General features: G+C 43.1%; 2 protein-coding genes across 2 annotated transcripts; both read left to right on the top strand.

Moving 5' to 3' along the window:
- The first annotated feature begins 2,054 nt into the window (after nt 1-2,054).
- Nucleotides 2,055-16,174, top strand: LOC115199044 (plakophilin-2). The gene is made up of 13 exons (XM_029761560.1): nt 2,055-2,558; nt 2,958-3,028; nt 4,489-5,090; nt 5,808-5,946; nt 6,199-6,406; nt 7,352-7,529; nt 13,407-13,524; nt 13,830-13,991; nt 14,306-14,482; nt 14,711-14,864; nt 15,024-15,216; nt 15,519-15,606; nt 15,711-16,174. The coding sequence occupies exons 1-13, from the start codon at nt 2,342-2,344 to the stop codon at nt 15,765-15,767; spliced, it is 2,364 nt and encodes a 787-aa protein (XP_029617420.1). The 5' UTR covers nt 2,055-2,341; the 3' UTR covers nt 15,768-16,174.
- A 1,203-nt stretch (nt 16,175-17,377) lies between these two features.
- LOC115199043 (E3 ubiquitin/ISG15 ligase TRIM25) lies at nt 17,378-21,629 on the top strand. Its single transcript, XM_029761559.1, has 7 exons — nt 17,378-17,955; nt 18,550-18,645; nt 19,152-19,385; nt 19,616-19,775; nt 19,880-19,924; nt 20,047-20,109; nt 20,191-21,629. The coding sequence occupies exons 1-7, from the start codon at nt 17,638-17,640 to the stop codon at nt 20,706-20,708; spliced, it is 1,434 nt and encodes a 477-aa protein (XP_029617419.1). The 5' UTR covers nt 17,378-17,637; the 3' UTR covers nt 20,709-21,629.
- Nucleotides 21,630-26,138: the final 4,509 nt, after the last annotated feature.

The raw sequence follows: 26,138 nt of genomic DNA, 5'->3' as shown, positions 1-26,138 counted from the left end.
GCTCAGGGTCAGAGACAGACTGAACACCCTCCTCCAGATCAGAGAAGGCAAGGATGCTGTCTGAGGGTGAGAGAGGGAAACTTAAAGTTAAAATGGAAAAAGAGAGTGCAGTCCACTCCCAAATCAACCCATATCTCCTACCCACTGGAAACTTGTCGATGTTCAGTCCATTTATTCATTTATTAAAGGGGGTTCATTCATTCATAACTGTAAACGCAACATTTTTAACATTTTAATTGATAGGATGAAGATGCAGTCATATCAGAACCTGTGTAAAGCTGGGCACCGGCAGCAGCTCCTCCAATCTGGAGAAAAACTCCCACACCAGAATCTGCAGTGCTGTGTCATACTTAGTACCGTACCGCACTGGGAACACCTCCTTTAATTAAAATGTAGAGAGCCATTACACAGTGAGGTGAATGGTCTTGCCTATAACACGTGTTATCATCAATAAGCATTTGTTTAATAAAATACTTGTTTTATCCATTTGCACTAATATTCTTGATATTTGTCACAGTACCCAACTTGACACACAACACACACATCACATGCTTGGGAACATTACATTCAATTATTACACAGAACTACCCAACTGTGGTATAGAAATCATAAAGTGTGACTTTGTGAGATTCAAATGGTATTAGTAATTGACAGGTGTGATACAGGTGTTGTATATCAGAAATGATTGGATAGTAAGTGGAAACAATGGCAAAGAAAATAGCTTTTCCAGAAGTTTTGCATAATTGGCTCCCAACCAGGGGTACTAGGAGCCCTGGGGGTACTTGGCCTATCCACAGGGGGTACTTGAGAATACTCAGAGACCATAGGCCTACTGGTAAAATGCACGAGGGGGTACTTCAAGGGTATTCCGGGCACAGCAAAATTCAGTTGGTGGTACAGTAACCGAAAAATGTTGGGAACCAGTTATCTACAACAGGGATGGGCAATGTTGATGGGGGTGGGGTCCCCCCAAAAAAGGAATAAATAAATTTGGCACTCATCTGGGGCCGCCGTGGTTTGCCAACCCACAAGTGCAGTCAGTGCCGGCCCTAGCATTTTGGGGGTCTTAAGTGAAGTTGTCCCCCCCACCTTGCAAGCAGAACATTTTAACAGCCCCCCCCTCTTGACGGCAAAGAGAAAATTAAAGTTTGAGTTAATTTCCTGCAATTCTACACATTTTGCCATGGGCCAGAGAGAAGATTTTGCAATTGTGTAACTAATTTGATGCAATTCTGCTAATTTTTTCAATGGAGCAGCCTGGTCTCAGGCTAGATGTAACATAGTAAATGTAAATCTGAGGCGCTGAAATTAGTATGATATGTTATATTTGGTATGGTATGATTATATAAGACAGGTTACTTAAGACAAGAACAAAAGGAGGGTGGTTGGTCGGGGTGGATGGGTGGGTGTATAACTTGAGCAACTTTTCAACTACTTTGCATGTTAGCTAACCCTTCCGCTAACCCCTAGCCTAGCTAGTGTGAGCACCTAGTTAGCATCAGCCAGGAAGGCGTAACATACCATAAGTTTAGCAAATTAGTTTCATATGAATTGTCATTCGTAACATATACGAAATGGATGATGGACATCCACAAATTAATACATACCATAATAAACATAACATATCATAATAAATGGAATGTCTCGAATTTACATACATAATAATACAAAATTCTCTGAGACCAGGTTGGGCAGAGAGAAATATTTACAATTTTATAGCCAATTTCCTGCAATGTTTTTACATTTTGCCATAGGGTGGAGACATGTTTGAAGTTTTTATATGATATCTGATGATTAATGGGGGCCTGTCATAATTCGACCATGATTAGATAGCTGGGCGCTAGACTAACTAACCAATCTAAAAAAGTTTTGCTGACATGAACTGAGTGACAGTCAGTAACTGACATAAGAGAAAAACTGCTGATGCACAACCAAATTTCGAAATAGCACCTTGTGTATTCTACGCGTCCAACTATCAACAGTAAATTGAGACCCTGACAGTTCCTTAAAAAAAAGTGTTTGTTGGAGACATTTCCGCGGGCCTATAATGTGGAGGGCGCCAGTTGCCCATCCCGGATTTACAAGGGTTGCTATTTGCCAGAGAATTGGCCTTGTAGCCTATCAACGATACTATTTTGACATTCTTCCCAGTGTGTCCTCGCTTCCTTATTTGTAAAATGATATTACAGGTGTCGACTATACAGACCACACCCCAGTGGCAATGAACTCAACTGTCTCACTTGCACCGGAACGGACTCGGGAACACCGAGTCACTGTGTATGAACGGATCGGGAAAGGACGATAGTGACACTTTTTATGAATCTGCGGGCTATTTTATGGAATGACACTTTTGGAGAGCTACGGAATCATGGAAGCGCCGCCATTTATGAAGTCAGTTTTACCTGCGCTAGACTCATTCACACTTGACGCAGATGACACGAGTTTGGCATTACCACCAGAGGATAATACAAAGACTCATTCAACCGACCGGAGTTTTCGTGTTCAACAACAAGTGCAGCTCACACTTGCTCGTAAGGGCAAAAAGACAACGTCCAATGGTAAAATAGTAGTTTACAATGTGTTTTTCATTGAGTCTGCACGAATAAACAAGGTCTGTAAGATTAGCCTATTGAAATCGACAAGGGAATTTGAAGGTGGGGGATGGGGGGGGGGCTGTTTAGACATAGTCTACCAGGAAATACAGGACAGGGTCGAAACCAGATACCACCGAATGGACATGCAGGCCTAGTCATTTGTGTCAAAATCTTAGTGACATTGTATTTGTCATGATGTTTACAATCATGTCAGCAAACTATTATATTCAATCTCCTCTAGCCTACTGTATTTGTTGTCCTCTCCATTTACCTTTCCAATAGGAGAGGGTGTGTGTCCAGATGGTAATTAGGGAATTGGTGCGATGGCATGATCATTCAGAACACATGTGGTGTATCTTTCAGGTAGTCTCCATCTATCCAGAAAGCCATCAGTTATCACCGGTTCCAGAGATGGAACCTTGTCTGACATGAAGGTAAGGCCAGTCCTATAATACACAACCCACTATCCACAGTCATAGGTGCTTTAGCCTCCCTAAAGTTCATCAGAGAGCCTGAATGTTAGAAATAACAGCTACGTGATTCAACTCCGGAGCGAGGGACTTCACCCTGCATGGCAGTCAAGTGCAATGTGTCTGGAGGATATGTGAAGTGTTTTTTTCATTTTTTTACTTGGAATTCCATATTTAGTGCGTGACCGAGGTGATAAACTTCACAAGAAATAGCAGGAAAAGGAGATGGTATCTATTGCCCCTAAAATAAACTGTAGGCTGCATTGGTTTTGACTGTACCACCCATATGGTTTGAATAAAAACAAATTGGATAGTCTCAGGGATGTGCAGCTATTGTAAGCCCCAAGCCCATAGGGCAGAGATGGGTATCTCAAAAATGTGACAAATAAAGCCTTTCCTCCTGGCACACTTGACATATTTATCGCCCCTTTGTCTGTTCTACCAAACGCTGAAATTCTATCATCTCACATAGACAATTTGAATTGAACTGCATTTTTATTGAATAATACCTTTATGATTCCTAAAGGAAACCTTACAGCCTGACTACACCGCTCGCGTTGCAAAATAAATTTAGAAAGCTATATTATTCACTTATTACACCCACACTGTTCGCGCGCGCGTCTGCGTTGCTAAAGTCAGAAGTTGTATTTCTGACGCAGATCGCGCTGCTAGTCCTACCTCTCCCATCTCCTCATTTGTTTATAGAAGCAGGTACCCACCTGCCATCTCATTGGTTGTACGAGGCCAGTGGCGGTAATGCACCTAATTTATGAAAGTTGCCAATCGCAATATGAAGTCAAGAGAAGAAAAAGCCTAGGAGGAGGAGGGATGACTAGAAACAATTCGGTTGACCGTTTTATGTGTGAATTAATTGTCGGAGTAGAGGACCTTGTGCATTTCAGGTAAAATAACAACTCAATGTTTATCCCAGGACAAATTAGCTAGCAACAGCAAGCTAGCTAAATAGGACAAATTAGCTAGCAAGTGCAAGCTAGCTAGCTAAATTGCCATAAATGTTTAATGTTTTTCGACCTGTCCCCAAATTAATTGAATTGGTTCAGAGTTTGTTTTGATATTTTAACCTGCGTGTCGTGATTGCATTTGGTGTGGGGGGACAAAATAAATATATGCACGATGGCGCACGCGCGCAGCCGGTTTGGGTTCCGTGTAGGTGTGGCTTTAACACACAATACAGGATGATGCAACAATACAAACAGAACAGTGGTTATTCAGACATCAGAGAGAGAATTTTGTATGATCTTTTTCCCTAAACCTTTTGTGTTGCTTTGAGTGATCACGACTGTGTCCAATTATATGCAACTGCTTTACAGATGTTTTAGCATTATTACCAGACATGTCTATGGTTGATTCAGTTGTAAGCCTTCTGAAATGGGGCAACCACTGCTTTTCACCTTTCCATGTAGACACACTCATCTTTGGGCCAGATTGGAGGCAGGGACTTCAGCAGCCTGTCGTCTTTGAAGGAAAATATAAGAAGTCCATCTAAGAGGGTGGATTTGACCCCAGTCACCAGCCCTGAGTTACCTCGCTCGCGTCTGGCTTACGGGACACTCAGTTTCAGAACCTACACCCTCCCCGGCCCTGGACAGCCGCCCATGATGGGGACTTCAGAGGAGCGGTCGTATGGGACAGACTTGATGCGGCGTTATGCCCATTCAGAAATGGCCCGTAGCACAAGGACGCACGCCATGGCTAACAGCGGCAACTACCCCTGGGGCCAGTCCCGCAGCAGCCCTGCGATTCGCACCAACAACAGCCCCTACCTGATGGAGGTTCAAAGGGGGGCGAGGAGACAAACAGGCTACGGGTCATTCCATGCTACCCAGAGAACAGAGGGCCAGGCCTGGCTGGGCCAGGTGGGGAAGGAGAGCCAGGGGCATGTGGGAGCCAAATGGCCTCCCTCGTACCCAGCCTCGCTGGTCAGCATGGAGGTGGACATGGGCCAGATGAGGGCGGCGGCGGAGCCAGAGATCCGGCAGACAGACGTGAATGAAGTCACTGCGGTGTAAGACGGCTTATGTGTTCTATACAAACCTGAAGTTGATTAGAACTGGCAATTAATTTAGTTCTCAACATCTCAAATCAAATGTTTTATGTCACATGCTTCGTAAACAACAGTTGTAGACTAACAGTGAAATGCTTACTTACGGGCCTTTCCCAACAATACAGAGAGAGAAAATAGAGAAATAATAGAAAAGTAATAATAAATGCACAATAAGTAAGGATAACTTGGCTATATACACGAGGTACCAGTACCGAATTGATTTGCAAGGGTACAAGGTAATTGAGGTAGATATGTACATACTGTATAACCAGGAATAAAGTGACTAGGATAGATAATAAACAGGATAGATTAACAACAGCAGCAAAAAGGGTCAATGCAGTCAAGGTAGCTATTTGGTTAACTGTAACTAGCTTTTTAGCAGTTTTAGGACTTAGGGGTAGAAGCTGTTCAGGTTCCTGTTGGTTCCAGATTTCGGTGGCTTATCTAGGCTGGCACTAAAGCTACTGTAAAAGAGTCTTCTAGAGAATTATTGGTGGTTCAGTTGCTTATCTGTCATTTCAGGTCAATGATTTACCCAGATTTTGTAATGGGTGTATATAATGGAAAGTGTTGTGAGGATGAGAAATGGGATGAATCAGAATTTGGGATTGATAAAGTGTGTGTGTGTGTGTGTTTGTCAATGACAGAAGTTCCTCTTCAATGCTCTCTCCCACACAGGAAGCCAGAGAGCAAGGTGCCTGAGCTGACATTGGAGAGGGCAGTGAACCTGCTGGGCCAAGAGAATGAGGACATGCAGATCACTGCTGCCAGCTTTATTCAAAACCAATGTTTCAACAGCGCTGATGCTAAGAAGATGGTGAGCTGGGGCCCATCTCTACTACTGTTGACTTGGCTGCTCAATTAAGGTTAAAGGCTTCCAGGCTGTAGGCCTACAATACAGCTGATGTTGATAATACAGTATGTGCCATTTTCAAATAATTGGATTGGTAGGGATATTTTCCCTTCAATTTATATTGAGATTATGTGGGCGATTCGCATGAAAATTCAAGTTGAGCTCACTCTTCATAGGAACAAGGGTAGATGAAGATCTCTGCCTGTCTGTCCCCAGGTGTTCTACCTCCACGGTATACCCAAGCTGATCAAACTGCTGCAGAGCGACAGCAAGGAGCTGGAGCGGATAGCGGCGGGTGCGCTCCGAAATGTTGTCTTTGAGAGCAGCGAGAACAAGATGGAGGTGAAGGACAACGAGGGCGTGGCCCCTGCACTGCGTCTGCTCAGGAGAAGTCGCGACATAGAGACCCGGCGGCAGCTCACTGGTTAGTTTGATAAATATGCAGTTTATCGAACAAAACAAACATTTCTTGTGGGAGTCCTGGGAGTGCATTCCGACGAAGATCAGCAAAGGTAAGTGAAGATTTATAATACTATTTCTGAGTTTGTTGACTTCAGAACTTGGCTGGTAACTGTATAGCTTGCTTTGAAGGCTGAGCTCTGTACTCAGAATGTACTCAGAATATTAAACAATGTGCTTTCGCCGTAAAGCTATTTTGAAATCTGACACAGCGGTTGCATTAAGGAGAAGTGTATCTATAATTCTTTCAATAACTGTTGTAAATTTTATCAACCTTTATGATGAGTATTTTTGTAAATTGATGTGCTCATTCACAGGAAGTTTTGGGAGGCAAAACATTTCTGAACATCACGTGCCAATGCAAAATGGGGTTTTTGGATATAAATATGAACTTTATCGAACAAAACATACATGTATTGTGTAACATTGAGTCCTGGGAGTGTCATCTGATGAAGATCATCAAAGGTTAGTGATTAATTTTAGCTGTATTTCTGGTTTTTGTGACGCTTCTCCTTGCTTGGAAAATGGCTGTGTGGTTTTTCTGGTTTAGGCGCTGTCCTAACATAATCAAATTTTATGCTTTCGCCGTAAAGCCTTTTTGAAATCGGACAATGTGTTGGATTAATGAGAAGTGTATGTTTGAGAAATTTGAATTATGAGGTTTTTGTTGTTTTGAATTTGCCGCCCTGCTATTTCACTGGCTGTTGACTAGTGTGTCCCGCTGGTGGGACGCTAGCGTCCCACATGTCCCACAGTGGTTAAATCATAATGAATGGGGGGGGGGGGGGGGGGCTGATCCTAGATCAGCACTCTTATTCTGAGACGCTTTGTGAATATGTGATTTACATGAACTTACATGGTAAAATGTTAATGACACAGTAGTAACCTAAGAATGAAACATGTTCCACAGGGCTGTTGTGGAACCTATCCTCCCATGACCTGCTGAAGGAGCATCTCTCCAAAGAGGCCTTGGAGATCCTGACCACTTCTGTGCTGGTGCCCTGCTCAGGCCTGTCTGAGGGGGAGAACCCCAAAGACGGCATGCTGGCTGACCCAGACACCTTTTACAACGCCACTGGCTGCCTCCGGTAGGTCGTCTGGTCTGGACAAAGGCGTTTATTGGCCATTTGTGTGTTTGGCACAGACCTATGTAGTATCTGTGGTCAAGTATTTATAAGGATCCATCTTAGGGAAGCCTGGGATAGACCCTAGGCAGTGGGATGCAGAAAGGGGTATAGTAGTTATGTTTGGAATGATCATGAAATAATTGATTGATTGATGGTCCTCTGTAGCTTAGTTGGTAGAGCGTGGCGTTTTTCAAAGCCAGCACAGTGGGTTCGATTCCCGGGTCCATCCGTACGTAAAATGTATGCATGCATGACTGACTAAGTCGCATTGGTTAAAAGCTTCTGCTAAATGGTGTACAGTGCCTTCAGAAGGTATTCACACCCCTTGACTTTTTCCACATTTTGTTGTGTTACAAAGTGGGATTAAAATGGCCGACTTAATTTTTTTATTCAACAATCTACACAAAATACTCTGTCAAAGTGGAAGATAAAAAAAATATATATAATATTACACTATAAAACACTAATACGTTTGAAGTCGGAAGTTTACATTCACTTAGGTTGGCATTATTTCAACCACTCCACAAATTTCTTGTTAACAAACTATAGTTTTGGCAAGTCTGTTGTGTCATGCACAAAGTAGATGTCCTAAGTAATTTTTCCAATAATTGTTTACAGACAGATTATTTCACTTATAATTCACTGTATCACAATTCCAGTGGGTCAGAAGTTTACATACACTTAAGTTGACTGGGCCTTTAAACACCTTGGGAAATTCCAGAAAATGATATCATGGCTTTAGCAGCTTCTGATAGGCTAATTGCCATAATTTGAGTCAATTGGAGGTGTACCTGTGGATGTATTTCAAGGTCTACCTTCAAACTCAGTGCCTCTTTGCTTGACATCATGGGAAAATCAAAAGAAATCAGCCAAGAGAAATTTCCAAATGCCTGAAGGTACCACGTTCATCTGTACAAACAATAGTACGCAAGTATAAACACCATGGGACCACGCCTCCGTCATACCGCTCAGGAAGGAGACACATTCTTTGGTGCGAATAGTGCAAATCAATCCCAGAACAACAGCAAAGGACCTTATGAAGAGGCTGGAGGAAACGGGTACGAAAGTATCTATATCCACAGTAAAACGAGTCCCAAATTGACATAACCTGAAAGGCTGCTCTGCAAGGAAGAAACCACTGCTCCAAAACCGCCATTAAAAAAGCCAGATTACGGTTTGCAACTGCACATGGGGACGAAGATTGTACTTTTTGGAGAAATGTCCTCTGGTCTGATGAAACAAAAATAGAACCGTTTGGCCATAATGACCATCGTTATGTTTGGAGGAAAAAGGGGGAGGCTTGCAAGCCTAAGAACACCATCCCAACCGTGAAGCACAGGGCTGGCAGCATCATGTTGTGGGGGTGCTTTGCTGCAGGAGGGACTGGTGCACTTCATAAAATAGATGGCATCATGAGGAGGGAAAATGATGTGGATATATTGAAGCAACATCTCAAGACATCAGTCAGGAAGTTAAAGCTTGGTCGCAAATGGTTCTTCCAAATGGACAATGATCCCAAGCATACTTCCAAAATTGTGGCAAAATGGCTCAAGGACAACAAAGTCAAGGTATTGGAGTGGCCATCACGAAGCCCTGACCTTCATCCTATAGAACATTTTTGGGCAGAACTGAAAAAGCGTGTGCGAGCAAGGAGGCCTACAAACCTGACTCAGTTACACCAGCTCTGTCAGGAGGAATGGGCCAACATTCACCCAACTTATTGTGGGAAGCTTGTGGAAGGCTACTCAAAACGTTTGACCCAAGTTAAACAATTTAAAGGCAATACACTCAATTAGTATTTGGTAGCATGTAAACTTCTGATCCACTGGGAATATGATGAAAGAAATAAAAGCTGAAATAAATCATTCTCTCTACTATTATTCTGACATTTCACATTCTTAAAATAAAGTGGTGATCCTAACTGACCTAAGACAGGGGATCTTTACTTTGATTAAATGTCAGGAATTGTGAAACTGAGTATAAATGTATTTGGCTGAGGTGTCTGTGAACTTCTGACTTCAACTGTATATCTTGATTAGATAAGTATTCAACCCCCTGAGTCAATACATCTTAGAATCTCCTTTGGCTGTGAGTCTTTTTCCGTAAGTCTCTTAAGATCTTTGCACACCTGGATTGTACAATATTTGCCCACTTATTAATGAGAATATTCTTCAAGCTCTGTCAAATTGGTTGTTGATGATAACTAGACAGCCATTTTCTAGTCTCGCCATAGATTGTCAAGTAGATTTAAGTCAAAAGTGTAACTATGCCACTCAAGAACATTTAATATTGTCTTTTTAAGCAACTCCAGTGTATATTTGGCCTTGTGTTTTAGGTAATTGTCCTGCTGAAAGGGGAATTTGTCTCCGGGTCTGTTGGAAAGCAGACTGAACCAAGTTTTCCTCTAGGATTTTGCCTGTGCTTAGCTCTATTCTGTTTATTTTTATCCTAAAAAACTCCCTAGTCCTTGCCAATGACAAGCATACCGATTTAGATGATACAGCCACCACCATGCTTGAAAATATGAAGAGAGGTACTCGGAGAGTGTTTGATTTGCTTTGTATTCAGGACAAAAAGTTAATTTCTTTGCCACATTTTTTGCCACATTTTTTGCAGTTTTACATTTTAGTGCCCTGAGCGGTTTCCTTCCTCTCTGGGAACTGAGTTAGGAACAGTGTCTATCTTTTTGTAGTGACTGGGTGTATTGATACACCATCCAAGTGTAATTAATAACTTCAACATGCTCAAAGTGATATTCAATGTCTTTTTTTACCCATCTACCAATAGGTGCTCTTCATGAGGCATTGGCAACAAAAAACATCCTTCCTGGTCTTTTTTGTTCAATCTTTAAAATTCTCTGTTCAACTGCGGGACCATACAGATAATTGTATGTGTGGGGTACAGAGAAGGTGTAGTCATTCAAAAATCATGTTAATCAATATTATTGCACACAGTGAGTCGATGCTACTTTATTATGTGACTTAAGCACATTTGTACTCTAAAGGAGTTGAATACTTATTGACTGAAGACATTTGAGCTTTTCATTTTGAATTCATTTGTCAACATTGCTAAAAACATAATTCCACTTTAACATTATGGGGTATTGTGTGTAGATCACTGACACAATCTCAATTGAATTCATTTTAAATTTAGTCTGTAATGCAACAAAATGTGGAAAGAGTGAAGGGGTGTGAATACTTTCTGAAGGCACTGATTATTATACGGTGACCCAGGCGGTTCATTTGCAATCCATCTCTCACCACAGTGTTACATCTCACAGGGTTTTGTCAAGCATATTACAGTGAGGGGGGGGAAAGTATTTGATCCCCTGCTGATTATTTTTTTTTTGTACGTTTGCCCACTGACACAAAGAAATGATCAGTCTATAATTTTAATAGTAGGTTTATTTGAACAGTGAGAGACAGAATAACAAAAAAATCCTGAAAAACACGTAAAAAATGTTATAAATTGATTTGCATTTTAATGAGGGAAATAAGTATTTGACCCCTCTGCAAAACATGACTTAGTACTTGGTGGCAAAACCCTTGTTGGCAATCAGAGGTCAGATGTTTCTTGTAGTTGGTCACCAGGTTTGCACACATCTCGAGGGATTTTGTCCCACTCCTCTTTGCAGATCTTCTCCAAGTCATTAAGGTTTCGAGGCTGACATTTGGCAACTCGAACCTTCAGCTCCCTCCACAGATTTTCTATGGGATTAAGGTGTGGAGACTGGCTAGGCCACTCCAGGACCTTTAATGTGCTTCTTCTTGACCCACTCCTTTTGTTGCTTTGGCCGTGTGTTTTGGGTCATTGTCATGCTGGAACACCCATCCACGACCCATTTTCAATGCCCTGGCTGAGGGAAGGAGGTTCTCACCCAAGATTTGACGGTACATGGCCCCGTCTATCGTCCCTTTGATGCGGTAAAGTTGTCCTGTCCCCTTAGCAGAAAAACACCCCCAAAGCATAATGTTTCCACCTCCATGTTTGGCGGTGGGGATGGTGTTCTTGGGGTCATAGGCAGCATTCCTCCTCCTCCAAACACGGCGAGTTGAGTTGATGCCAAAGAGCTCCATTTTGGTCTCATCTGACCACAACACTTTCACCCAGTTGTCCTCTGAATCATTCAGATGTTCATTGGCAAACTTCAGACGGGCCTGTATATGTATTCTTGAGCAGGGGGACCTTGTGGGCGCTGCGGATTTCAGTCCTTCACGGCGTAGTGTGTTAGCAATTGTTTTCTTGGTCCCAGCTGCCTTGATCATTGACAAGATCCTCCCGTGTAGTTCTGGGCTGATTCCTCACCGTTCTCATGATCATTGCAACTCCACGAGGTGAGATCATGCATGGAGCCCCAGGCCGAGGGAGATTGACAGTTCTTCTGTGTTTCTTCCATTTGCGAATAATCGCACCAAATGTTGTCACCTTCTCACCAAGCTGCTTGGCGATGGTCTTGAAGCCCATTCCAGCCTTGTGTAGGTCTACAATCTTGTCCCTGACATCCTTGGAGAGCTCTTTGGTCTTGGCCATGGTGGAGAGTTTGGAATCTGATTGATTGCTTCTGTGGACAGGTGTCTTTTATACAGGTAACAAGCTGAGATTAGGAGCACTCCCTTTAAGAGTGTGCTCCTAATCTCAGCTCGTTACCTGTATAAAAGACACCTGGGAGCCAGAAATCTTTCTGATTGAGAGGGGGTCAAATACTTATTTCCCTCATTTAAAATGCAAATTATTTTAACATTTTTGACGTGTTTTTCTGGATTTTTTTGTTGTTATTGTCTCTCACTGTTCAAATAAACCTACCATTAAAATTATAGACGGATCATTTCTTTGTCAGTGGGCAAATGTACAAAATCAGCAGGGGATCAAATACTTTTTTCCACTCACTGTATATTTATCTCTGACAGCCTCCTCGCCATGAGTGAGAACTGTGAGGTTCCTCAAAGGCCATCGTCATCCTGTTACTCCTTTCTACCTAGCAAATCAGGCATGACTTCTGCCTAGGCAGCATCACCTCGTTTGAACAGCAATGCACTGGAAACGATATCCGGCATACCTTGTGTTCCTGTTGAATCGACTGCCATTGATTTGGATGGCACAGATATATCACTTGACAAACAGAACATGGTATAACAAGGAGTGTTTTGCTTTTGCCTAGCAACCGATACAACTGAAAACAGTCAGGGACTAAATGATTAATGGAGCCCTCTCTCTCTTAGTGGCTCTAGTGGAATTGAAACCTCAATCCATATTGGCTGGTGCTATCAAGCCCTGGTAACCATTGACTTGTGTTACTCTGAGAAATTCCTCAGTCATTGGCCTGATTTAAAACGAAAACACACAACACTCCAACTCACAGCCATAACCTTGGGTCATCACTAATGTTACTGTATTTGGCTTGACGTTAACAAAAAGGCTGCAGAATTTTTTGGAATAAATAATTACCATTTGGTCACATGTATTGAGGCAACTGTCATGTGTTTTTGCTTGACTTCATCTAAAAGGAAGTGGAACAGTTGACTCATTGACAAGTGGTTGGAATTAAAGTGAAAGATTAACTCATGTTGCTCATTTGCTTACGTTTCCTTTGTGCTTGAAACACGTTGCTATCTCTCAACACATAGACATGTTATTACAATGACCTAGTCTAATGGCTTTATCTGCAGATAACAGAAAACCTTGTTAAAGTACACCAAATATCTCTCTGCTACATAAACATTTGGCTCATCCGGCCAACAGCTAGGATAGATATTTAGCCAGTTTGGCCAATGTCTAGAATGTAAAGAATGCTTTTGTTGTTGCCTAGTGGCGATAATGACAACCTGTCGTTGTTGTCAGAAACATAAGTTCGGCTGGTCCAGAAGGGAGAAAAGCCATGCGGCAGTGTGAGAACCTTATTGACTCACTGGTATACTACATCCGCGGGACCATAGCTGACTACAAGCCTGATGACAAGGTACTGCATGTAAATGACTAAGGTAACATTTTCTTAACTTTTCTGCAAAATGTTCTTGTTTCTTTTCGTACAAGCATTGCTAAACATTTGTAGGTGGAATAAATATTGACACAGGGAAATTAAGACTGTTTTTGCCTATATTTCAATTTGTCTATAGAACAACTTATTAATCTCGCCTTTTAGTGTTAAATATTGAGAAAACATCATGAACCAGCTCTGTTCTCCAATTTCTTACAATAGACATTGCAGACTGTTTGATCTTAAAATCATAGGCCCCTGAACAGAACCACTTCTCTCCTCCACAGTCCACAGAGAACTGTGTGTGCATCCTACATAACCTCTCCTACCAGATGGAGGTGGAGCTTCCACAGAAGTACGCCAGCGAGCTCCATGAGTCTCGACTCAACCTGAATCCAAAGACCAAGACCCCCGGCTGTTTCGGTTCCCGCAGTGCCAAAATCATCCAGGTGGGCTCCCATCACCTCTGTTGTGGCTGTTATCATCTTTGTTACCCTTATGTACTTGACATGCACTGTTTCTATCTGGTTCTAAATAAGTTATTACCACTAAAGTAAATTGGCAATGCCTATGTTATGGATAAGCTGCCTTGGTAAGTGGTAAAGCATACATTTTGAACTAACTCTTTAAGCCTGGTTTTCTTTGACAAATGTATTTGTTAAAAGTCTTATACACATTAATTGAAAATGAATGTGAAACCTGGTATCGGAGTTAACTTTGAATTAAAGGGGCTCCTGTTTTCTGGTTGTTTTGGTTCCTATAGCGTCTTGAACCAAAGCGCCCTCTGCTGGAGGAGAAGGGTAGTCCCTGTGGGATAGAGTGGCTGTGGAGCGCCATCACTGTGCGCATGTACCTGTCAATTATGGCCCGCAGCATCCGTCCCTACACCCAGGAGGCTGCCATCGGAGCCCTGCAGAACATCACAGCTGGGAACGGCCTGGTAAGGCTATATCACAGATCTATGAACTTATTTCTATGGGCTATGTACTGTTCTGGGAGTGTGGAATTGATTTGCCCATGGGTTTGATTGGAATAACTACAATACAGCCATCTATTATGTTGTCATGACTTGACTGTATAGTAAGTATTATATTGATGTGACTACTATATTGTGCATTACTATATCGACTGTCAGTTGGGTGTTGGGCTCATGGCTCTGTTTGGGCAGGTATCCCAGGCCATCGCCCACACCATAGTACAGCGGGAGAATGGTCTACTCCAGGCCATAAAGATGCTCCAGGAAGGAGGCATGGATGTGAAGAAGACTGCTGTGTCCCTGCTATGTAACATCTCACGCTACAGAGAGCTTCACGCTCACATTGGTGAGCTGTGAATTGACTCATCAACTGCAATGTTTTAGCCCTACATAAGTCCCACAAAGTATTTTCCTTTGTACTTGTATGTAAAAGCACAGAAGCATAAAAACCTGCCACTGTAGAAAATCAAATAATCTCTCACGAAGCGTTCCACTCTCTCTGTAGTCAAACAGTTGTTGCCACAGCTGGTGGTCATGTTACCCAACTCGGACACGAGCACAGACCTGCCTACAGAGGTGACTGTGTCCCTGTGCCACATCCTCATCAACCTGAGCCAGGATGAGACGCAGCACGTCAGGGCCATCGTCAACCACGGGGCGCTGCCCAAGATCATCAACATCAGCGCAAAGGACAACGGGTCAGTGGGTAGCTTCTGAAGACCATGGCTGCGTTCCAGGCTGACTACATTGCCTGGATTTAACATGTCAACTAACCACATCATGATATACTGCACTTAGCAACCTGATGCCCGACTGCACAGTCGATGTGGCACTGTTGGTTGATGCTATGCAAAGACTGTAGATGGCCTTAAAATGCACTGTATTATTCCTGAACATTGTGAGTTGGATTGGAGGGAATTTATTTTAATCTGTTAAACCTCTTCCCTTGCTTTATACTGTTCTTTTTATGTCCAATGACAGTAACCTTGTGTCCCTTTAGGTTTGGTCCCACCAGGGCTGGCCAGGCAGCCTGCATCCTACTACACAGCATGTGGAGCCACTCAGAGCTCCACAGGGCCTATAGGAAGGTGAAGCCCCTACACAGTATAACCTCAAAGGATAAGAACCATTTGGTGTGGTGGCAATAGTTTTTTAATTAAACTGTGTTGCTTTTCCTCTCATCATTTGGTAGGCTGGATATAGGAAAGCAGACTTCGTCAACAGCAGGACATCAAAGGCTGTACATTAAATACGGGACTAAGCGGACGATCACAAAGCATTGTGCTGATTGAGGCAATAGTGTAGTTTTTCTTCTGTGTGGACTTGGATGACTCAATTCACTGCTTTATAAAACACTTGTTTTGTGTGTCGACTTCTCCACTGTGTGAGGTGTTACGTGTGTGTGTCCCTGTTCCAGTAACAACAATTTCTGCAAGCTCTTGGTAGCAGACCAAGTTCTCTACGATGGAGAAAAAAAATGATTAAAAACAAAACTGATGGAGGATCAGCAATGACTTGAATTCCATTTGAAGGAAGGATTTTGAGGAAGAACATGAATCAGCATAGAAGTGAAAGACAAGATAAGGTTAACATTATGACGTATGTTAGTCTAATGAATGTCATAACTGAAGTTGTAAAATATAGTTTTGATGTTAACATAGTTGGGGTTGTAAACAATATTTAAATACTACCTGTAGGTCTATTTAAAAAGGTCCACAATCATGGATATTTTTTTGGGGGGGGTCAATCAAAAACAGCCACGAACATCGGAGATAGACATGGTTTCTTACTCTACATGTCACAGGGCAAGTTTGTTCTACATAGCAGATTTCTATCTGAATGTAACAATGTGCGTCCTGCTGAACGCACCCCTGGTTTGATATCTCTGTAATGCAAATAATCACTATAAAATAGAGGGTTGCAGAATGATAAATCAAATGCCTAAAAGCCACAAAATATTTAATCAACCTGAAGTTGATAGATGTGCTCCAGTTTTAGAGTAAATCTTTGTATATACATATTTGTTAGCCTACACATTGCACTCGAGATTACTTGAACTGCATGGGTAGGTAGGTGTTGAATCGTTTAACTACTTTGCTTTAAAGAAATTACAATTGTGGTTTAATCATTAAGGTTGAATGATTATTTTGTGGTGGTGGTCTTGACAGCAAAGACGCAGCACTTTATACACCCGGCCACCTCCCAGTCCCACCTTTCAACTGCATCTCTTTGGCGCGCTGGAACGTTGATCGGCTGCGCTTGTATGTCATCCCCGGTAAACGTCAAATCTATTTAGGCCTATAGATGACTTCTCATTTCTAATTTTGGCTCTTAGCCAGACTACTTATCATGTTTTCCATGATTGTCATTGAGTGGATGTAAGGGACAAATCAGTGCTTCGCGCTATACATACATGACAACGGCAAAGACACTCACGAACTATAGACACGGGTTGCCTGCCATAATGTTACCAATGGGCAGATTCGATTATGCTGAGCCGCGGGGCACCGGGCATAAACCCGTCACGTCATTGGGCAAAAACTGGGAGGGAGGCGCTCCCTTCTTGAATTGAATAGTAATCTGCACCACTCGGTCATTTTGTCAACAAGGCATCGTCCACAAACATAAAATCTTATCCATAAAATGTTCGAATTTTCTAACTAGTTTTTATTGGGATGACATGCACATAACAAAATCATTCAATTGTCCATGGGTAATACAGAATCCTAGTTATTAGCTACTATAGGTGCTTAATTAGGCCTACGTCAATTTTGTTTTGAGCCGACTTCGCCCTGGCCTTTGAACGGGGCACATGGTTCACGCCCGGGAGGCAGCCCGTTTCCAAATCGAATGGAATAAACTTTCAGCCGAAGCGAAACACGCTTACACGGGCGCCCGAACGGGATGAATCGAATCCCCTCAATGTTCCTGCATAGCGGACAAGTCTAGGATTTCCGAGATTACCCACGACCCAACCCAAACAGGAAGTGTAAACACTTCTCACGTAACAGCAGCGCATGTGATAGACCTTCTCTTCGACTCCTCAGCATTCACCACTTGGGACTCTGATACTGTTTTGCTCAGTTGGTTGGTGTGCGTGCACCAGAATAGTCGAGGCCATGGACTCGATCAGTTGTTCGATCTGCCTGGATCTACTGAAGGATCCAGTGACTATTCCCTGTGGACACAGCTACTGTAAAGGCTGTATCAAGGGATATTGGAGTCTTGATGACCAAAAGGGAATTCACAGCTGCCCCCAGTGCCGACAGACCTTCACCCCAAGACCTGCTCTGAACAGAAACATTCTGCTGGCTGAGTTGGTAGAGAAATTGAAGACGGATTTCAAAACGGCTCCCTCTGCTTGTTTCTCTGGACCTGAAGATGTGAAGTATGATCGTGATGACTCAGCCGCAGCAGCAGAGAGGACAGAGAAACAGGTAGGCCTAAGGATCTTGAACATTATACTGCCATCTATAATGTATTATATTTAGAGATCAGCTTCATTATTGCTGACTGTTTTGCCAGAAGCTGGAAGAGCAGGAAATTCCAGCCAACTCCGAAGTTGAGCTGTTCCAGTGACACACACTCTGGGTTCAGTATCACATAATCCACAATTAGGTTCTTATTTGTAAATTCTCTGTTCTGCTTTCAAATTGACTGATGATAGAGTCAAAAACCAACTCTGTTAGACAAAATAGGCTGTCACAACAAAATCACTTTAAAACAAACAAAGGATGGAGTAGATTACAGTAAACAGCAGGATGGGCCAGATAACATCCAGACTGAATCCTCAAAGGTCATTCATTTACATACACTGCAGAGGCATGAACTCTGAACTATCGTAACCTTTTTGTCTTGAAGGCACTCATTTATCAGTTCATTTAGTCTTAAGTGATTTGTTTAGCATAATCATGTTTTTTCCATATGACAAGTGTAGTTCAATAACTATTTCCCCACTCAAAAACATAACTTGGTATATTATGAATACCAAAATGACAACAGTTATCATTTGAAAATGTTATTCTCTACAGGGGCAGTTGAGGGAGAAACAGCAGCAAGTCGGGCTGACAATCTGTGTGAGAGAGAAGGAGGCGCAGGACATAAGGCAGGCGTTGATGTCCCTTTCAGTGAGTATTTATTAACCATTTAGAGTATGTACATTTATTTTGCAGAAAGTTACGTACTATTCCTAAACTAAAACCAGGGAGGAGCCTAATACCACCGGGACACACTTCAGGGAACAGACAGATTGTCTGGGGTCTAGGCATAGAGAATGATAGAGGCCTCTAGTGGCCAAAAGGCCATATTAGCATGGACAGCGCTGATGAGGGCTTCTACCATTTTAATTTAGTGAACTGGGTGGGACTTCCAACTTCCTTGGCTGATCCCTCCTGGTGACCTTGTTGGAGTCATGTCCAACCGGGTCATCAGGAGGGATCAGCCAATTGTGAGGAAGAAAATGTACTATGTCAAAATGGAGACTGCCTCAATTGCGCTGGCCATGCTGTCACAGACGCTATAATGACACAATGCAAAGAGGAGTGCTCTATCTATCTATGGGTCTAGGTGAGCGCAGAGTGAATGTGCTGGTTAAAATGGCCCCCCTTCCTTCTCTCTTCCTCTCTCGTAACAGCTTTCTGCACAGGCAGCAGTGGAGCACTGTGAGCTGGTCTTTGCTGAGCTGATCCGCTCCATTGAGAGGAGGCGCTGTGAGGTGAAGGAGCTGATCAGCGCCCACCAGAGGGCGTCAGTAAGCCAGGCTGAAGGACTCCTGGTGCGACTGGAGCAGAAGATAGCTGAGCTGAAGAGGAGAGACAAGGAGCTGGAGCAGCTCGCACAAACAGAGGATAACATTCATTTCCTCAAGGTGACATCACTCTTTCTATCCACAGTGGCAGGGTGGTGTTCAGAGCTAGGCACGAAACTACCTGAGCTTGTTCAATAAGAACGTTTATTTTTGTTTCATAATATGTTCCCCGTTTGTGCCAATCGAACATGACCCAGGATTCCTTACTTCTACACAACATATAACCTCTGAGCTCCAGAATTCTGCATATTTTCTTTTTGTCTATTCTTCCTCTCTCTCTCTCGCTGTAGACTTTCCAGTCTCTTTGTGTGGCTCCTGGATCTGAGCTCTTACCCTGTATCACTGCCAACCAACACTTCTCCTTTGAGGAAGTGAAGAGCTCCATCTCTGGAATGATGGAGCGACTGGAGGATGTATTGAAGGAGGAAATGGTCCAGATACCTGGAAAAGGTAAGTGTTACAGATATAGTGAAGATAAAATATTTGGTTAACTTTCTGTTAAATACTTCTTGAATATAAATGAGTACATCCATTTGTCTGCCTATATTGTATAGTAACGGCTGTCTCCGAAGTCTATGTCCTCAGCCCAAGACCAGAATGTGAGTAATACACACACACACAATGAGTGAATATTTCATCTTGGTTTAATTTTGTATGTATTTGTATTGAATGCTTCTTACTTAAACATGAATTAATCAATGTATCTCCCTACTCTATATAGTAACGGCTGCTGCTGAAGTACATTTTCATCATGAGCCCAAAACCAGAGTGGAGTTCTTGGAGAGTAAGTAATACTGTCACACACACACACAGACCTTATCACAAATGCATATTTCACCTTCATTTAATTTTTTCACTTTCTTAGACTACTGCCATCTCACGTTGGATCCCAACTCGGCCTATCAACACCTCTGTCTGTCTGAGTGCAATAGAGAAGTGTCATGGAGTGACAAGGCTCTGCCTTATTCTGACCATCCAGACAGATTCACAGACCACTACCAGGTGTTGTGTAAAGAGGATCTGTCTGGAACCCACTACTGTGAGGTGGATAGGAGGGGAGAATGTGAGGTAGCCATCACATACAGAAGCATCAGCAGGAAGGGCGGATTGGAATGTTGCTTTGGTTCCAATGATCAGTCCTGGAGTTTGGTGTGTCGTAACTCGAGTTGTTCCTATTGGCACAATAAGAATAGGACTGATATCCCAGTCCCCTGCTCCACCAGAGTAGGAGTGTATCTGGACAGCAGGGCAGGGACTCTGGCCTTCTACAGCGTCTCAGATACAATGACCCTCCTCCACAGAGTCCAGACCACATTCACTGAGGACCTCTGTGCTGGGTTTTGGGTTGGTCCTGGTTGTGGATCATCTGTGGCTCTGTGTTGACTGAACGTCATAGAATCAAGTATATATCAAATCAAATTGTATTTCTCAAATGAGCCGAATACAACAGGTGTAGGCTTTGCTGTTCTTCCTTTCCCAACAATATGTAGTTAAAAAGTAGGAAAAAATAGAAAAATAATTAAGGAAACAGTAACACAATAAAATAACGAGGCTATATACAAGGAGTACCTGTACTGACTCAATGTGCAGGGGTACGAGGTAATCGAGGTAATATGTACATGCAGGTAGGGGTAAAAGTGACTAGACAATCAAGATGGATAATAAACAGTAGCAGCAGTGTATGCGAAGAGTGTGAAAGTGTGTCTGTGTGAGTGTGTGGCGTCAATGTGCGTGCGTGTGTGTTGGAGTGTCAGTGTAGTATGTGTGTGGGTAGAGTCCAGTGAGTGTATAGAGCTAGTGCTCTATGCACAAGGGGGTCAATGAAAATAGTCCGGGTAGCCATTTGATTAATTGTTCAGCAGTCTTGTCGCTTCAGGGTAGAAGCTGTTCAGGTGCCTTTTGGTCCCAGACTTGGCACTCCTGTACCTCTTGTTGTGTGGAAGCAGAGAGAACAGTCTATGACATGGGTGGCTGGAGTCTTTGAAAATGTTTAGGGCATTCCTCTGACACCGCCTGGTATCGAGGTCCTGGATGGTAGGGCTATTTGTCATAGGAAGGAAATATAAGACCGATCACTTGGGAAAGTTGGAGAAAGTTGATCTGCTTAAAATCGTGACCTGGATGAAGGGAGTTGACACTTCATTTAGGAGTCCCGCTGCGAAGCCGATCTTTAACTACAATGTTTGATTCCAGCTTTACTAATGGGGAGGGGTGGGGCCATTGTTTTAAAGATTACAATAATAAATTAAACAAATCATTTTTGTTTGTAGTATCATTTCTAACTTGATAAAATAAAGAACAAAACTAAAGTTCCTGAGAGGGGGGTTAGAGTTGTTTTGTTACGTGAGGAAAAACCAGGAGATGGAATTTGGATGATTGATGTGGTGGGGACTAGCTCTAGATCCACTTACACTGTTGTAGTGCTTCCCCTCGACCCTGTTGCTTCCCCTCGACCCTGTTGCTTCCCCTCGACCCTGTTGCTTCCCCTCGGCCCTGTTCCATCCCCTCGGCCCTGTTCCTTCCCCTCGGCCCTGTTCCATCCCCTCGGCCCTGTTCCATCCCCTCGGCCCTGTTCCATCCCCTCGGCCCTGTTTCATCCCCTCGGCCCTGTTCCATCCCCTCGGCCCTGTTCCATCCCCTCGGCCCTGTTCCATCCCCTCGACCCTGTTCCATCCCCTCGGCCCTGTTCCATCCCCTCGACCCTGTTCCATCCCCTCGACCCTGTTCCATCCCCTCGGCCCTGTTCCATCCACTCGACCCTGTTCCATCCCCTGTGTTTTTGTCTTGGTTTGGTTCAATCAATTAATCAAATGTATTTATAAAGCCCTTTTTACATCAGCAGATGTCACAAAGTGCTATACAGAAACCCAGCCATAAAACCCCAAAAAGCAAGCAATGCAGATGTAGAAGCACCTTGACCTTGTCAATTGACTCTCTTTTTTAAATTACATGGAATGCTTTTCGATAAAGGACAGGTTTTAGTAAGACTTTTTACTCAGAATAATACATTTTAATTTCTTACACCTCTTTGACCTGGAGGAAAATAAAATGCATCCCAACTTGCAACCTGCCTATTTTTTTTAATTTTTTTTATATGTATTTTTTATTTTTTTATTTTATCCAATTGAGTAATGTTGACATTTGTGACCATTTAACCATGTACAATGTATTTAAACAGGCAACCAATAGATGCCAAAGCTGACAGTACAGAGGATCTTCTGTAAAATAGATATAATGAAACTGTAGGAGGACAGATGAAGGTTAGAGTGGGGTTCTGTTTCTGCTGCTTGCACAAGGTGCTTTCAGTCTCATGTCCGTAGTCCCTGGACAGTCATGTGCCTGTGCAGCAGTAGCTACCTCTTGACTTTCATGCATCTAAGCAGTGATAACCCTGTTGTGGTGTGGAGTGTAGCTGCAGTGCGGTACTGCTGGAGGGGGGAGGCGCAGGGGGGCTGAGGGCCAGGGAACATCATTCCTCCTACACAGGGCTGACACACAACACACACAGAAACCATATGTTTACTGTTCTCTGAGTAATGGTCATCCCACTCGGCACACACTGGTTAAATAAACATTGTTTCCACGTCATTTCAGTTAAATAAACATTGAATTTATATCTGTGCCCAGTGGGATGTTACTAACACTGACTTTGAATTGTCCCCTACTGAATTATCTAAAGTTTCTCTATCCACAAAATTACCGGTTACATTGTTCAGTGTCAGCAGCAAAAACTTCTCTCAAGTTCAGAAGTTCAGGGTTCTGGGTCCACGGACTGTGGCACACCCTAAACGCATGCTTCTTCCTGTAGGAAAATCAAACCACTAGCATTAAAGAAATAGTATCACTTTATGTGATGCTTCAATCAATTCTCGTTCTAATGGTACCTCAACAGAGCATGACTTGAATGTTTCATTTGAATACTGAAATGACCTTTTAATCAGAAGAAAGGGTTTTTTGTCAGGGCATTTGATCTCTGTAGCAGGGATGCTTGCCTCTTCACAGGACAAAGTGTCCTCTCTGCAGCTCTCCACTTTTTCATGATGCTCAGCCCAGGCCTGGTGTGGCTTTACCCCAGTACAGCGTGCAGGTGTGTACCATGCTATGGCCTAGCCACCCAACAGAGTATGCAGATCATCACATGTTATGTATACAGCACATTCAATGCTAACATACAAGTACTAACATATAGAGAGACTTGTAGGAAATGTATTGTTTAGATTAATTATGTGATAAAGGGCAAATAATGTAGTCTTGGATCAATTATATACTATCAGTCTATCAATCATCCTTCACCCCTCAGTGTTCTCACTTGGCCATTGTCTTTGCATAGGACTGTGGTGCACTCTGGTCCCAACATGCGCTCCAACCCAAAGGAAGTCCCCTGGGCTCTGTCTTCCTTCCAGAGGCTTCAGACCAAACCTTACAGTGCAAATCACGTGTACAGTACAAATCACATTCAAAACTTTACAAAACCTCTGTCAAAGCATAAGCCACCTCCTAGAAGGATTGATTAAGTTGTTCAACTGAAAATTAAATGAGGCTTTTTTTGTAAACAAAAGATGACACACTATGACAACCTACACCAATGTTCACCAAAGGATTAATGCCTGTGTTTTCATCACAGGCCTACCGTAACAGAGCTAGCTGGCTGTAGGAGTGTTCTGGGAGGGAAGCGGAACTCTGCGATGGGACATTCTGCTGGAGACGGACCCCCCCCCATGTCCTGCTCTCTCTGGGAGGAGTTCCCCAGCCTCACTAACAGACCCTGCAGCTGGACATCTGTGATCCGCACACTGCCTGAGGCACTATGGCACAGCACCGCAGTCATCATCACTATCGTTTCCATCATCATCATCATCACCTCCATCATCATCCTCATCACCATCATTATCATCATCATCTCCATCACCATCTTAATCATCATCATCAAAGTAAGCCAGCACCACAGTCACCTTGGCATGACATGACCCTTTCCTACTCCCAAACTGATTGTGTTCAAGGGTCATACCTGGAGTATTCATGCCTGTGTTGCCTGGCTGTGGACGGCCTCTTCCTTTCCTGTGTCCTGCAGGGAATGCTCTCCTCCACCACGTCCTTAGTCAGGGAGTGCCAGATATCTGTGGTGCGTCAAGTCAAATAAGTAACATACAATCACATTAACCGTTACTCTCTGGCGGGAATTCCACTAACGGTCCGTGTGTAGCCAAACGTACCTGCTGCTCATTCTGTTTGCTTGATGGATAAATGGTAAAAAGAAATGAAGGCCTGCTTCCATAGAGAGACATACCAGCTCTACTGGTAGTGCTGCTACTACCAGCAGTTCTACACCCCTTCGACGACTCAAGTTGTTCTGCTTCCACGAGCACATCCAATGTTAGCATCAGTAATTCTATATTTGTTGTTAGCCCAGCTAGCATGGACACTGACAGTTGTGAATCTGATGCAGCCAAAGAGCTACTGCACCTTACCCGGGAAAGCACCGAACAACAGACAGGGATGTAGGACCATCGAAGAGGTGCAAATAAGATGAGAACTACATTGATTTGGGGTTCACTTATATTGGAAGTAGTGCCTTTCCTCAGCTACAGTGTGTTATATGTGCCAAAGTACTATCTCACAACTCAATGAAACCTTCACTCTTGCGCAGACATTTAGAAACAAAACATGCCAATTTGAAAAATAAGTCACAGGAGTTTTTTGAGCGAGAATTAAGATGGTTTTGAAGTAGTAAGACATGTATAAACGCAACAGATACCATTTAATAAGAAGGGGCTAAAGCGTCTTATATGGTGAGCTACCGAGTGGCTAGGACAGGCAAGCCCCATACTATTGTGGAGGACTTAATTCTTCCTGCTGCCGCGGATATGGCTGGGACAATGCTGGGGGAAAAGGCCAAAGAAACTATACAGAAAATGCCTTCATCAAACAACACTGTTTCACAATGCATCAGTGACATGGCAGGAGATGTTTTGAAACAATTACTGCTTCGCATTCAAGCCAGGAAATTCTATGCGTTACAGCTGGCGGGCCTGGCACAGCTCCTGGTATATGTCTGTTACGTTTATGGGGGGTCAATTAAGGAAGACATCCTCTTCTGGAAACCAGGACAAAAGGAGAGGATTTTTTAAAGTTCTGGACAGCTATTGTGACATCAAATGGACTTTGGTGGTCAAGATGTGTTGGTATCTGTACTGATGGCGCAAAAGCCATGACAGGGAGACATAGTGGAGTGGTAATTCGCGTGCAAGCAGTTGCTCCCGACGCCACTTGGGTACACAGCAGCATCCACCAAGAGGCTCTTGCTGCCAAGGGAATGCCTGACAGCTTGAAAGATGTTTTGGACACTACAGTGAAAATGGTTAACTTTGTTAAAGCAAGGTCCCTGAACTCTCATTTATTTTCTACACTATGCAATGATATGGGCAGCGACCATGTAATGCTTTTACAACATACAGATGTGCGCTGGTTATCAAGGGGCAAAATATTGACACGTTTTTTTGATTTGTGAGACAAGCATAAACTTTTCTTTACTGACCATCGTTTTCACTTGTCGTACCGCTTGCATGATGACGAGTTTCTCACATGACTGGCCTATCTGGGTGATGTTTTTTCTCGCCTGAATGATCTGAATCTCTAGGATTACAGGGACTCTCCGCAACTATATTCAATGAGGCTATGATTAAGAAGTTGGAGCTCTTCTCTGTCTGCATTAACAAGGACAACACACAGGTCTTTCCATCATTGTATGTTTTTTTTGTGTGCAAATGAACTCAAGCTTACGGACAATATCAAATGTGATATAGGGAAGCACCT

Source organism: Salmo trutta, chromosome 8 (assembly GCF_901001165.1).
Source record: "Salmo trutta chromosome 8, fSalTru1.1, whole genome shotgun sequence".
NCBI classification, from domain to species: Eukaryota; Metazoa; Chordata; class Actinopteri; order Salmoniformes; family Salmonidae; genus Salmo; species Salmo trutta.
This window is presented reverse-complemented; position numbering and strand designations above follow the sequence as displayed.